At 43.5% G+C, this 12,593-nt stretch overlaps 1 protein-coding gene across 3 annotated transcripts in view; it reads right to left on the bottom strand.

Annotated features, from left to right (window-relative positions):
- LOC139760753 (ankyrin repeat, SAM and basic leucine zipper domain-containing protein 1-like) overlaps window positions 1-12,593 on the bottom strand; it is a 77,704-nt gene that overhangs the window by 54,547 nt on the left and 10,564 nt on the right. For all 3 annotated transcript variants that reach the window (XM_071684296.1, XM_071684295.1, XM_071684297.1), the window contains exon 4: window positions 1,028-1,247. In XM_071684296.1, coding sequence (XP_071540397.1) covers window positions 1,028-1,247 — 220 coding nt within the window. The remainder of the gene's footprint in view (window positions 1-1,027; window positions 1,248-12,593) is intronic.

The following is a 12,593-nucleotide window of genomic DNA, read 5'->3' as shown; positions in this document are numbered from 1 at the left end:
AGGAAGTAAAGTGTTTTAGATATCTGGGAGTGGATCTGGCAGTGGATGGAACCATGGAAGCGGAAGTGGATCATAGGGTGGGGGAGGGGGCGAAAATTCTGGGAGCCTTGAAGAATGTGCGGAAGTCGAGAACATTATCTTGGAAAGCAAAAATGGGTATGTTTGAAGGAATAGTGGTTCCAACAATGTTGTATGGTTGCGAGGCGTGGGCTATGGATAGAGTGGTGCGCAGGAGGATGGATGTGCTGGAAATGAGATGTTTGAGGACAATGTGTGGTGTGAGGTGGTTTGATCGAGTAAGTAACGTAAGGGTAAGAGAGAAGTGTGGAAATAAAAAGAGTGTGGTTGAGAGAGCAGAAGAGGGTGTTTTGAAATGGTTTGGGCACATGGAGAGAATGAGTGAGGAAAGGTTGACCAAGAGGATATATGTGTCGGAGGTGGAGGGAACGAGGAGAAGAGGGAGACCAAATTGGAGGTGGAAAGATGGAGTGAAAAAGATTTTGTGTGATCGGGGCCTGAACATGCAGGAGGGTGAAAGGAGGGCAAGGAATAGAGTGAATTGGAGCGATGTGGTATACCGGGGTTGACGTGCTGTCAGTGGATTGAATCAGGGCATGTGAAGCGTCTGGGGTAAACCATGGAAAGCTGTGTAGGTATGTGTATTTGCGTGTGTGGACGTGTATGTATATACATGTGTATGGGGGTGGGTTGGGCCATTTCTTTCGTCTGTTTCCTTGCGCTACCTCGCAAACGCGGGAGACAGCGGCAAAAAAAAAAAAAAAAAAAAAAAAAATGAATATTATGGTATAATTATTTACAATACTTACATTACCTTTGTTCCAAACTGCAACTACATACCAATATTTTCCTTTCATCTGAAAATTTTTCCTTCAGTATATCTAGGAAACAGATCCTTCACTACTGGCTAATGTTAAGTCATAGAATTTCATGTAAATCATAGGGTAATACACAATAACTGGAGAATAATTACTTTCAAAATGAAACAATTGAATTCGACAATACCTACCCCTTGTTGTCCTGTTTGTTAACATCAATCTTTGCTTCAACAAGCTTCTGGACAATGGAAGACCGTCCCTCCTTACTGGCAAACATCAGAGCAGTCATATGATGTCGCTCTGAAGTGTTTACTTTAGCACCATAATTCAATAACAACTCCACACACTCTAAAAGATCCACCTCAGATTCATGGCTTGAGGCACAAGCAGCCATAAGGGGGGTGAACAATTCTGAAAGGTATACAAGTATATCAGACATAATCTAATGGTCAAAACTAAATTATATGTGATATGGAGAAACCTCTATATCCTCATCAAATCCATTTACCAAGAAGCATTGCCTAATGTTCCACCATGAACAATAAACAAATTCTGATTTGCACATAGATGCATATGATATGATATTAGTCTTTGCCTAATGTATGCTTGTCACAAATCTGAGCTTCACATCATTCAGCACTCCCAAGATATATTACTAAGAAAAAAAACTACAAATCTGCAATTTATGTAAAAAAAAAATGTCCCAAGCTTGCTATGGTCAGATTTACCACTCAAGAAGTAAGATTATGTAACACTAGTGAGAAAGACTGGAGATAAAAAACAATCTTGACACATTTCAAGGGCCACCTGAGGTCAAGAGCACAGGTTCGAATCCCCTCAAGGTTAGTCAATAAAATGGGTACTTGGCTTAGGCTAATCCCCTCAAGGTTAGTCAATAAAATGGGTACCTGGCTTAGGCTAAGGTATTTTCCACATATATCAGCGGATGGAACCATGGAAGCGGAAGTGGATCATAGGGTGGGGGAGGGGGCGAAAATTTTGGGAGCCTTGAAAAATGTGTGGAAGTCGAGAACATTATCCCGGAAAGCAAAAATGGGTATGTTTGAAGGAATAGTAGTTCCAACAATGTTGTATGGTTGCGAGGCGTGGGCTATGGATAGAGTTGTGCGCAGGAGGATGGATGTGCTGGAAATGAGATGTTTGAGGACAATGTGTGGTGTGAGGTGGTTTGATCGAGTAAGTAACGTAAGGGTAAGAGAGATGTGTGGAAATAAAAAGAGCGTGGTTGAGAGAGCAGAAGAGGGTGTTTTGAAATGGTTTGGGCACATGGAGAGAATGAGTGAGGAAAGATTGACCAAGAGGATATATGTGTCGGAGGTGGAGGGAACGAGGAGAAGAGGGAGACCAAATTGGAGGTGGAAAGATGGAGTGAAAAGGATTTTGTGTGATCGGGGCCTGAACATGCAGGAGGGTGAAAGGAGGGCAAGGAATAGAGTGAATTGGAGCGATGTGGTATACAGGGGTTGACGTGCTGTCAGTGGATTGAATCAAGGCATGTGAAGCGTCCGGGGTAAACCATGGAAAGCTGTGTAGGTATGTATATTTGCGTGTGTGGACGTGTGTATGTACATGTGTATGGGGGGGGGTTGGGCCATTTCTTTTGTCTGTTTCCTTGCGCCACCTCGCAAACGCGGGAGACAGCAACAAAGTATAAAAAAAAAAAAAAAAAAAAAAAATCAGCCATTTCCTGCATTAGCAAGACAACAACAAGAACAGATGACAGGAAAGATCCTCGCTTGGCCCCTTCTCTGTTCCTTCTTTTGAAAAAATAAAAATAAGAGGGAAGGGTCTCCAGTCCCCGTTCTCATCCCTTTTAGTCGCTTTCTACAAGCAGAGAATACATGGTAAGTTTCCTTTCTTCCCTATCCCCCAGGATAAGGTTAGGAAGTGAAATCTTTTAGATATCTGAGAGAGGACTTAGCAGTGAATGGAACCATGGAAGCGGAAGAGAGTCACAGGGAGGGGTAGGGGTTGAAGGCTCTGGGAGCGATGAAGAATGTAAGGAAGAAGAGAACGTTATCTTGGAAAGCAAAAATGGGTATGTTTGAAGGAAAAGTAGTTCCAACATTATATGGTTGTAAGGCATGGGCTATAGATAGGGTTTTACGGACGAGGGTGGATGTGTAAGAAATGAAATGTATGAGGACAATATGTGGTGTGAGGTGGCTTGACATAGTAAGTAGTGACAGGGTAAGAGAGATATGTGGAAATAAAAAGAATAAGGTTGAAAGAACAGAAGAAGGTGTGTTGAAATGGTTTGGACATTTGGAGAGACTGAGAGAGGAAAGATTGACAAAGAGGATATATGTGTCAGAGATGGAGGGAACAAGAAGAAACAGGAGACTAAATTGGAGATGGAAAGATAGAGTGAAAAAGATCTGGAGCGATTGGGGCCTAAACATACAGGAGGGTGAGACACATACAAGGAACAGAACAAATTGAAACGAAGTAGTATACCAAGGTCAACATGCTATCAATGGACTGAACCAGGGCATGCGAAACATCTGGGGTAAACCATGAAATGGTCTGTGGGGCCTGGATGTGGATAGGAGCTGTGGTTTTGGTGCATGACACATGACAGCAATAGACTGAGTGTGAATGAACGTGGGCTTTTTGTCTGTTTTCCTGGCTCTACCTCGCTGGAGCTGGGTTAGCGATGCCATTTCCTGTGGGGTGGGTAGTGCCAGGAATGGATGAAGGCAAGAAAGTATAAATGGGTACATGTGTTTATATGTATATGTCTGTATATGTGTATGTATATGTAAGCATATGTGCGAGTATGTGTGTTTATGTATATAGATGTGTATAAGAGTGGATGGGCAATTCTTTGTCTTGCTGATGCATGAAACGGCGATCAAGTATTGGTTGGTAAGGATATTCAATGTACATATGGATCATGGTGAAGTGCCTGACGATTGGCGGAATGCACACATAGTGCCAGTGGACAAAGGCAAAGGGGATAAAGGTGAGTGTTCAAGCTACAGTCATAAGTTCATCGAGTATTTCTAGGAAATTGTAAGGGAGGGTATTGATTGAGAGAGAAAAGGCATGTACAGATCATTAGATTGGGGAAGAGCAGTGTAGTTTCAGAAGTAGAAGATGTGTGGATCAAGTATTAGCATTGAAGAACATGTGTGAGAAATACTTGGAAAAACAGGATTTGTATGTAGCATACATGGATCTGGAGAAGGCATATGATAGGGTGGATAGAGATGTTTTGTGGAAGGTCTTAAAGAGTATATTGTGTGGGAGGTAAGTTGTTAAAAGCAGTGAAAAGTTTTTATTGAGGATGTAAGGTATGTGTATTAGCAGAAAGAGAGGAAAGTGATTAGCTTCCAGTGAAGGTCCGTCTTCGTCAGGTGTTTTTGATGTCCCCATGATTGTTTAATTTGTTTATGGATGGGGTGGTTAGGGAAGTGAATGCAAGAGTTCTGGAGAGAGGGGCAAGTATGCAGGCTGTTGTGGATGAGAGGGCCTGGGAAGCGAGTCAGTTGTTGTTCACTAATGATACAGCACTGGTGGCTGATTCGAGTGAGAAGCTGCAGAGGTTGGTGACTGAGTTTGGTAAAGTATGTAAAAGGAAAAAGTTGAGAATAATGTGAATGTGAATAAGAGCAAGGTTTGTTAGGTTCAATGGGGTTGAGGGGCAAGTTAACTGGGAGGTAAGTTTGAATGGAGAAAAACTGGAGGAAGTGAAGTGTTTTAGATATCTGGGAGTGGACTTGGCAGTGGATGAAACCATGGAAGATGAAGTGAGTCACAGGGTGGGGGAGGTGGCAAAGGTTCTGGGAATGTTGAAGAATGTGTAGGAGAGAATGTTATCTCGTAGAGCAAAAATGGGTATGTTTGAAGGAACAGTGGTTCCAACAATGTTATATGGTTGCGAGGCATAGGCTATAGATAGGGTTGTGCAGATGAGGGAGGATGTGTTGAAAATAGATGTTTGAGGACAATATGTGGTGTGAGGTGGTTTGATCGAGTAAGTAATGAAAGGGTAAGAGAGATGTGTGTTAACAAAAAGTGTGGTTGAGAGAGCAGAAGAGGGTGCATTGAAATGGTCTGGACACATGGAGAGAATGAGTGAGGAAAAATTGACAAAGAGGATATTCGTGTCGGAGGAGGAGGGAGCAAGGAGAAGCGGGAGACCAAATTGGAGGTGGAAGGATGGAAAGAAAAAGATTTTGAATGATTGGGGCCTGAACATACAGGAAGGTGAAAGGTGTGCAAGGAATAGAGTGAACTGGAACGGTGTGGTATACTAGTGCTGACGTGCTGTCAATGGATTGAACATAGGGCATGCGAAGCATCTGGGGTAGACCATGGAAAAAGTCTGTGGGGCCTGGATGCAGAAAGGGAGCTGTGGTTTTGGTGCATTACACATGATGGCTAGAGACTGAGTGTAAACAAATGTGGCCTTTTTGTCTTTTCCTAGCGTTGCCTTGCTGGGGGGAGGGATGCTATTTACTGTGTGGCAGGGTGACAACAGGAATGGATGAAGGCAGCAAGTATGAATATGTACATGTGTATATATGTATATGTCTAAGTATGTATATGTATATACATGTGTATGTGAGGGGGGGCATTCTTTTGTCTGTTTTCTAGTGCTACCTCACTAATGCGGGAGACAGCAACAAAGTATAATATATATACATATATATTATTAATATTATCATTTTGCTTGTCACTGTCTCCCGCGTTAGCGAGGTAGCGCAAGGAAACAGACGAAAGAATGGCCCAACCTACCCACATACACATGTATATACATACATGTCCACACACGCATATATACATACCTATACATCTCAATGTATACATATATATACACACACAGACATATACATATATACACATGTACATAATTCATAGTCTGCCTTTATTCATTCCCATCGCCACCTCACCACACATGGAATAACAACCCCCTTCCCCCTCATGTGTGCAAGGTAGTGCTAGGAAAAGACAACAAAGGCCCCATTCGTTCACACTCAGTCTCTAGCTCTCATGTAATAATGCACCAAAACCACAGCTCCCTTTCCACATCCAGGCCCCACACAACTTTCCATGGTTTACCCCAGACGCTTCACATGCCCTGGTTCAATCCATTGACAGCACGTCAACCCTGGTATACCACATTGTTCCAATTCACTCTATTCCTTGCACGCCTTTCACCCTCCTGCATGTTCAGACCCCGATCATTCAAATTCTTTTTCACTCCATCTTTCCACCTCCAATTTGGTCTCCCACTTCTCCTCGTTCCCTCCACCTCTGACACATATATCCTCTTGGTCAATCTTCCCTCACTCATTCTCTCCATGTGACCAAACCATTTCAAAACACCCTCTTCTGCTCTCTCAACCACACTCTTTTTATTACCACACATCTCTCTTACCCTTACATTACTTACTCGATCAAACCACCTCACACCACATATTGTCCTCAAACATCTCATTTCCAGCACATCCATCCTCCTGCGCACAACTCTATCCATAGCCTACGCCTCGCAACCATACAACATTGCTGGAACCACTATACCTTCAAACATACCCATTTTTGCTTTCCGAGATAATGTTCCCGACTTCCACACATTCTTCAAGGCTCCCAGAATTTTCGCCCCCTCCCCCACCCTATGATTCACTTCCGCTTCCATGGTTCCATCCGCTGCCAAATCCACTCCCAGATATCTAAAACACTTCACTTCCTCCAGTTTTTCTCCATTTAAACTTACCTCCCAATTGACTTGACCCTCAACCCTACTGTACCTAATAACCTTGCTCTTATTCACATTTACTCTCAACTTTCTTCTTTCACACACTTTACCAAACTCAGTCACCAGCTTCTGCAGTTTCTCACATGAATCACTACCAGCGCTGTATCATCAGCGAGCAACAACTGACTCACTTCCCAAGCTCTCTCATCCACAACAGACTGCATACTTGCCCCTCTTTCCAAAACTCTTGCATTCACCTCCCTAACAACCCCATCCATAAACAAATTAAACAACCATGGAGACATCACACACCCCTGCCGCAAACCTATATTCACTGAGAACCAATCACTTTCCTCTCTTCCTACACGTACACATGCCTTACATCCTCGATAAAAACTTTTCACTACTTCTAACAACTTGCCTCCCACACCATATATTCTTAATACCTTCCACAGAGCATTTCTATCAACTCTATCATATGCCTTCTCCAGATCCATAAATGCTACATACAAATCCATTTGCTTTTCTAAGTATTTCTCACATACATTCTTCAAAGCAAACACCTGATCCACACATTCTCAACCACTTCTGAAACCACACTGCTCTTCCCCAATCTGATGCTCTGTACATGCTTTCACCCTCTCAATCAATACCCTCCCATATAATTTACCAGGAATACTCAACAAACTTATACCTCTGTAATTTGAGCACTCACTCTTATCCCCTTTAACGTTGTACAATGGCACTATGCAAGCATTCCGCCAATCCTCAGGCACCTCACCATGAATCATTTTTTTTTTTTTTTTTTTTTTTTTATACCTCATCGCTGTCTCCCGCGTTTGCGAGGTAGCGCAAGGAAACAGACGAAAGAAATGGCCCAACCCCCCCCATACACATGTACATACACACGTCCACACACGCAAATATACATACCTACACAGCTTTCCATGGTTTACCCCGGACGCTTCACATGCCTTGATTCAATCCACTGACAGCACGTCAACCCCTGTATACCACATCGCTCCAATTCACTCTATTCCTTGCCCTCCTTTCACCCTCCTGCATGTTCAGGCCCCGATCACACAAAATCCTTTTCACTCCATCTTTCCACCTCCAATTTGGTCTCCCTCTTCTCCTCGTTCCCTCCACCTCCGACACATATATCCTCTTGGTCAATCTTTCCTCACTCATTCTCTCCATGTGCCCAAACCATTTCAAAACACCCTCTTCTGCTCTCTCAACCACGCTCTTTTTATTTCCACACATCTCTCTTACCCTTACGTTACTTACTCGATCAAACCACCTCACACCACACATTGTCCTCAAACATCTCATTTCCAGCACATCCATCCTCCTGCGCACAACTCTATCCATAGCCCACGCCTCGCAACCATACAACATTGTTGGAACCACTATTCCTTCAAACATACCCATTTTTGCTTTCCGAGATAATGTTCTCGACTTCCACACATTTTTCAAGGCTCCCAAAATTTTCGCCCCCTCCCCCACCCTATGATCCACTTCCGCTTCCATGGTTCCATCCGCTGACATATCCACTCCCAGATATCTAAAACACTTCACTTCCTCCAGTTTTTCTCCATTCAAACTCACCTCCCAATTGACTTGACCCTCAACCCTACTGTACCTAATAACCTTGCTCTTATTCACATTTACTCTTAACTTTCTTCTTCCACACACTTTACCAAACTCCGTCACCAGCTTCTGCAGTTTCTCACATGAATCCGCCACCAGCGCTGTATCATCAGCGAACAACAACTGACTCACTTCCCAAGCTCTCTCATCCCCAACAGACTTCATACTTGCCCCTCTTTCCAAGACTCTTGCATTTACCTCCCTAACAACCCCATCCATAAACAAATTAAACAACCATGGAGACATCACACACCCCTGCCGCAAACCTACATTCACTGAGAACCAATCACTTTCCTCTCTTCCTACACGTACACATGCCTTACATCCTCGATAAAAACTTTTCACTGCTTCTAACAACTTGCCTCCCACACCATATATTCTTAATACCTTCCACAGAGCATCTCTATCAACTCTATCATATGCCTTCTCCAGATCCATAAATGCTACATACAAATCCATACATACATTAAATAACCTGACCAACCAGTCAACAATACAGTCACCCCCTTTATTGATAAATTCCACTGCAATACCATCCACACCCACTGCCTTGACAGCTTTCATCTTCTGCAAAGCTTTTACTACCTCTTCTCTGTTTACCAAATCATTTTCCCTAACCCTCTCACTTTGCATACCACCTCGACCAAAACACCCTATATCTGCCACTCTATCATCAAACACATTCAACAAACCTTCAAAATACTCACTCCATCTCCTTCTCACATCACCACTACTTGTTATCACCTCCCCATAAGCCCCCTTCACTGAAGTTCCCATTTGCTCCCTTGTCTTACGCACTTTATTTACCTCCTTCCAAAACATCTTTTTAATCTCCCTAAAATTTAATGATACTCTCTCACCCCAACTTTCATTTGCCCTCTTTTTCACCTCTTGCACCTTTCTCTTGACCTCCTGCCTCTTTCTTTTATACATCTCCCACTCATTTGCATTTTTTCCCTGCAAAAATCTTCCAAATGCCTCTCTCTTCTCTTTCACTAATAATCTTACTTCTTCATCCCACCACTCACTACCCTTTCTAATCTGCCCACCTCCCACGCTTCTCATGCCACAAGCATCATTTGCGAAAGCCATCACTGCTTCCCTAAATACATCCCATTCCTCCCCCACTCCCCTTACCTCCTTTGTTCTCACTTTTTCCATTCTGTACTCAGTCTCTCCCGGTACTTCCTCACACAAGTCTCCTTCCCAAGCTCACTTACTCTTACCACTCTCTTCACCCCAACATTCTCTCTTCTTTTCTGAAAACCTCTACAAATCTTCACCTTCGCCTCTACAAGATAATGATCCGGCATCCCTCCAGTTGCACCTCTCAGCACATTTACATCCAAAAGTCTCTCTTTCGCGTGCCTATCAATTAACACGTAATCCAATAACGCTCTCTAGCCATCTCTCCTACTTACATACGTATACTTATGTATATCTCTCTTTTTAAACCAGGTATTCCCAATCGCCAGTCCTTTTTCAGCACATAAATCCAAAAGCTCTTCACCATTTCCATTTACAACACTGAACACCCCATGTATACCAATTATTCCCACAACTGCCACATTACTCACCTTTGCATTCAAATCACCCATCACTATAACCTGGTCTCATGCATCAAAACCACTAACACACTCATTCAGCTGCTCCCACAACACTTGCCTCTCATGATCTTTCTTCTCATGCACAGGTGCATATGCACCAATAACCACCCATCTCTCTCCATCAACTTTCAGTTTTACCCACATCAATCTAGAATTTACTTTCTTACACTCTATCACATACTCCCACCACTCCTGTTTCAGGAGTACTGCTACTCCTTCCCTTGCTCTTGTCCTCTCACTAACCCCTGACTTTACTCCCAAGGCATTCCCAAACCACTCTTCCCCTTTACCCTTGAGCTTCGTTTCACTCATAGAGCCAAAACATTCAGGTTCCTTTCCTCAAACATACTACCTATCTCTCCTTTTTTCTCATCTTGGTTACATCCACACACATTTAGACACCCCAATCTGAGCCTTCGAGGAGGATGAGCACTTCCCGCGTGACTCCTTCTTCTGTTTCCCCTCTTAGAAAGAAGAGGGAGACCAAATTGGAGGTGGAAAGATGGAGTGAAAAAGATTTTGTGTGATCGGGGCCTGAACATGCAGGAGGGTGAAAGGAGGGCAAGGAATAGAGTGAATTGGAGCGATGTGGTATACCGGTGTTGACGTGCTGTCAGTGGATTGAATCAAGGCATGTGAAGCGTCTGGGGTAAACCATGGAAAGCTGTGTAGGTATGTATATTTGCGTGTGTGGACGTATGTATATACATGTCTATGGGGGTGGGTTGGGCCATTTCTTTCGTCTGTTTCCTTGCGCTACCTCGCAAACGCGGGAGACAGCGACAAAGCAAAAAAAAAAAAAAAAAAAATATATATATATATATATATATATATATATATATATATATATATATATATATATATATATATATATATATATGGGAGGGTATTGACTGAGAGGGTGAAGGCATGTACAGAGCATCAGATTGGGGAAGAGCAGTGTGGTTTCAGAAGTGGTAGAGGATGTGTGGATCAGGTGTTTGCTTTGAAGAATGTATGTGAGAAATACTTAGAAAAGCAAATGGATTTGTATGTAGCATTTATGGATCTGGAGAAGGCATATGATAGAGTTGATAGAGATGCTCTGTGGAAGGTATTAAGAATATATGGTGTGGGAGGAAAGTTGTTAGAAGCAGTGAAAAGTTTTTATCGAGGATGTAAGGCATGTGTACGTGTAGGAAGAGAGGAAAGTGATTGGTTCTCAGTGAATGTAGGTTTGCGGCAGGAGTGTGTGATGTCTCCATGGTTGTTTAATTTGTTTATGGATGGGGTTGTTAGGGAGGTAAATGCAAGAGTTTTGGAAAGAGGGGCAAGTATGAAGTCTGTTGGGGATGAGAGAGCTTGGGAAGTGAGTCAGTTGTTGTTCGCTGATGATACAGCGCTGGTGGCTGATTCATGTGAGAAACTGCAGAAGCTGGTGACTGAGTTTGGTAAAGTGTGTGGAAGAAGAAAGTTAAGAGTAAATGTGAATAAGAGCAAGGTTATTAGGTACAGTAGAGTTGAGGGTCAAGTCAAATGGGAGGTGAGTTTGAATGGAGAAAAACTGGAGGAAGTGAAGTGTTTTAGATATCTGGGAGTGGATCTGGCAGCGGATGGAACCATGGAAGTGGAAGTGGATCATAGGGTGGGGGAGGGGGCGAAAATTCTGGGGGCCTTGAAGAATGTGTGGAAGTCGAGAACATTATCTCGGAAAGCAAAAATGGGTATGTTTGAAGGAATAGTGGTTCCAACAATGTTGTATGGTTGCGAGGCATGGGCTATGGATAGAGTTGTGCGCAGGAGGATGGATGTGCTGGAAATGAGATGTTTGAGGACTATGTGTGGTGTGAGGTGGTTTGATCGAGTGAGTAACGTAAGGGTAAGAGAGATGTGTGGAAATAAAAAGAGCGTGGTTGAGAGAGCAGAAGAGGGTGTTTTGAAGTGGTTTGGGCACATGGAGAGGATGAGTGAGGAAAGATTGACCAAGAGGATATATGTGTCGGAGGTGGAGGGAGCAAGGAGAAGAGGGAGACCAAATTGGAGGTGGAAAGATGGAGTGAAAAAGATTTTGTGTGATCGGGGCCTGAACATGCAGGAGGGTGAAAGGAGGGCAAGGAATAGAGTGAATTGGAGCGATGTGGTATACCGGGGTTGACGTGCTGTCAGTGGATTGAATCAAGGCATGTGTATGGGGGTGGGTTGGGCCATTTTCTTTCGTCTGTTGCCTTGCGCTACCTTGCAAACACGGGAGACAGCGGCAAAAAATATATATACCTACACAGCTTTCCATGGTTCACCCCAGACGCTTCACATGCCCTGATTCAATCCACCGACAGCACGTCAACCCCGGTATACCACATCGCTCCAATTCACTCTATTCCTTGCCCTCCTTTCACCCTCCTGCATGTTCAGGCCCCGATCACACAAAATCTTCTTCACTCCATCTTTCCACCTCCAATTTGGTCTCCCTCTTCTCCTCGTTCCCTCCACCTCCGACACATATATCCTCTTGGTCAATCTTTCCTCACTCATTCTCTCCATGTGCCCAAACCATTTCAAAACACCCTCTTCTGCTCTCTCAACCATGCTCTTTTTATTTCCACACATCTCTCTTACCCTTACGTTACTTACTCGATCAAACCTCCTCAAACCACACATTGTCCTCAAACATCTCATTTCCAGCACATCCATCCTCCTGCGCACCACTCTATCCATAGCCCACGCCTCGCAACCATACAACATTGTTGGAACCACTATTCCTTCAAACATACCCATTTTTGCTTTCCGAGATAA

Source organism: Panulirus ornatus, chromosome 38 (assembly GCF_036320965.1).
Source record: "Panulirus ornatus isolate Po-2019 chromosome 38, ASM3632096v1, whole genome shotgun sequence".
Lineage (NCBI taxonomy): Eukaryota > Metazoa > Arthropoda > Malacostraca > Decapoda > Palinuridae > Panulirus > Panulirus ornatus.
This window is presented reverse-complemented; position numbering and strand designations above follow the sequence as displayed.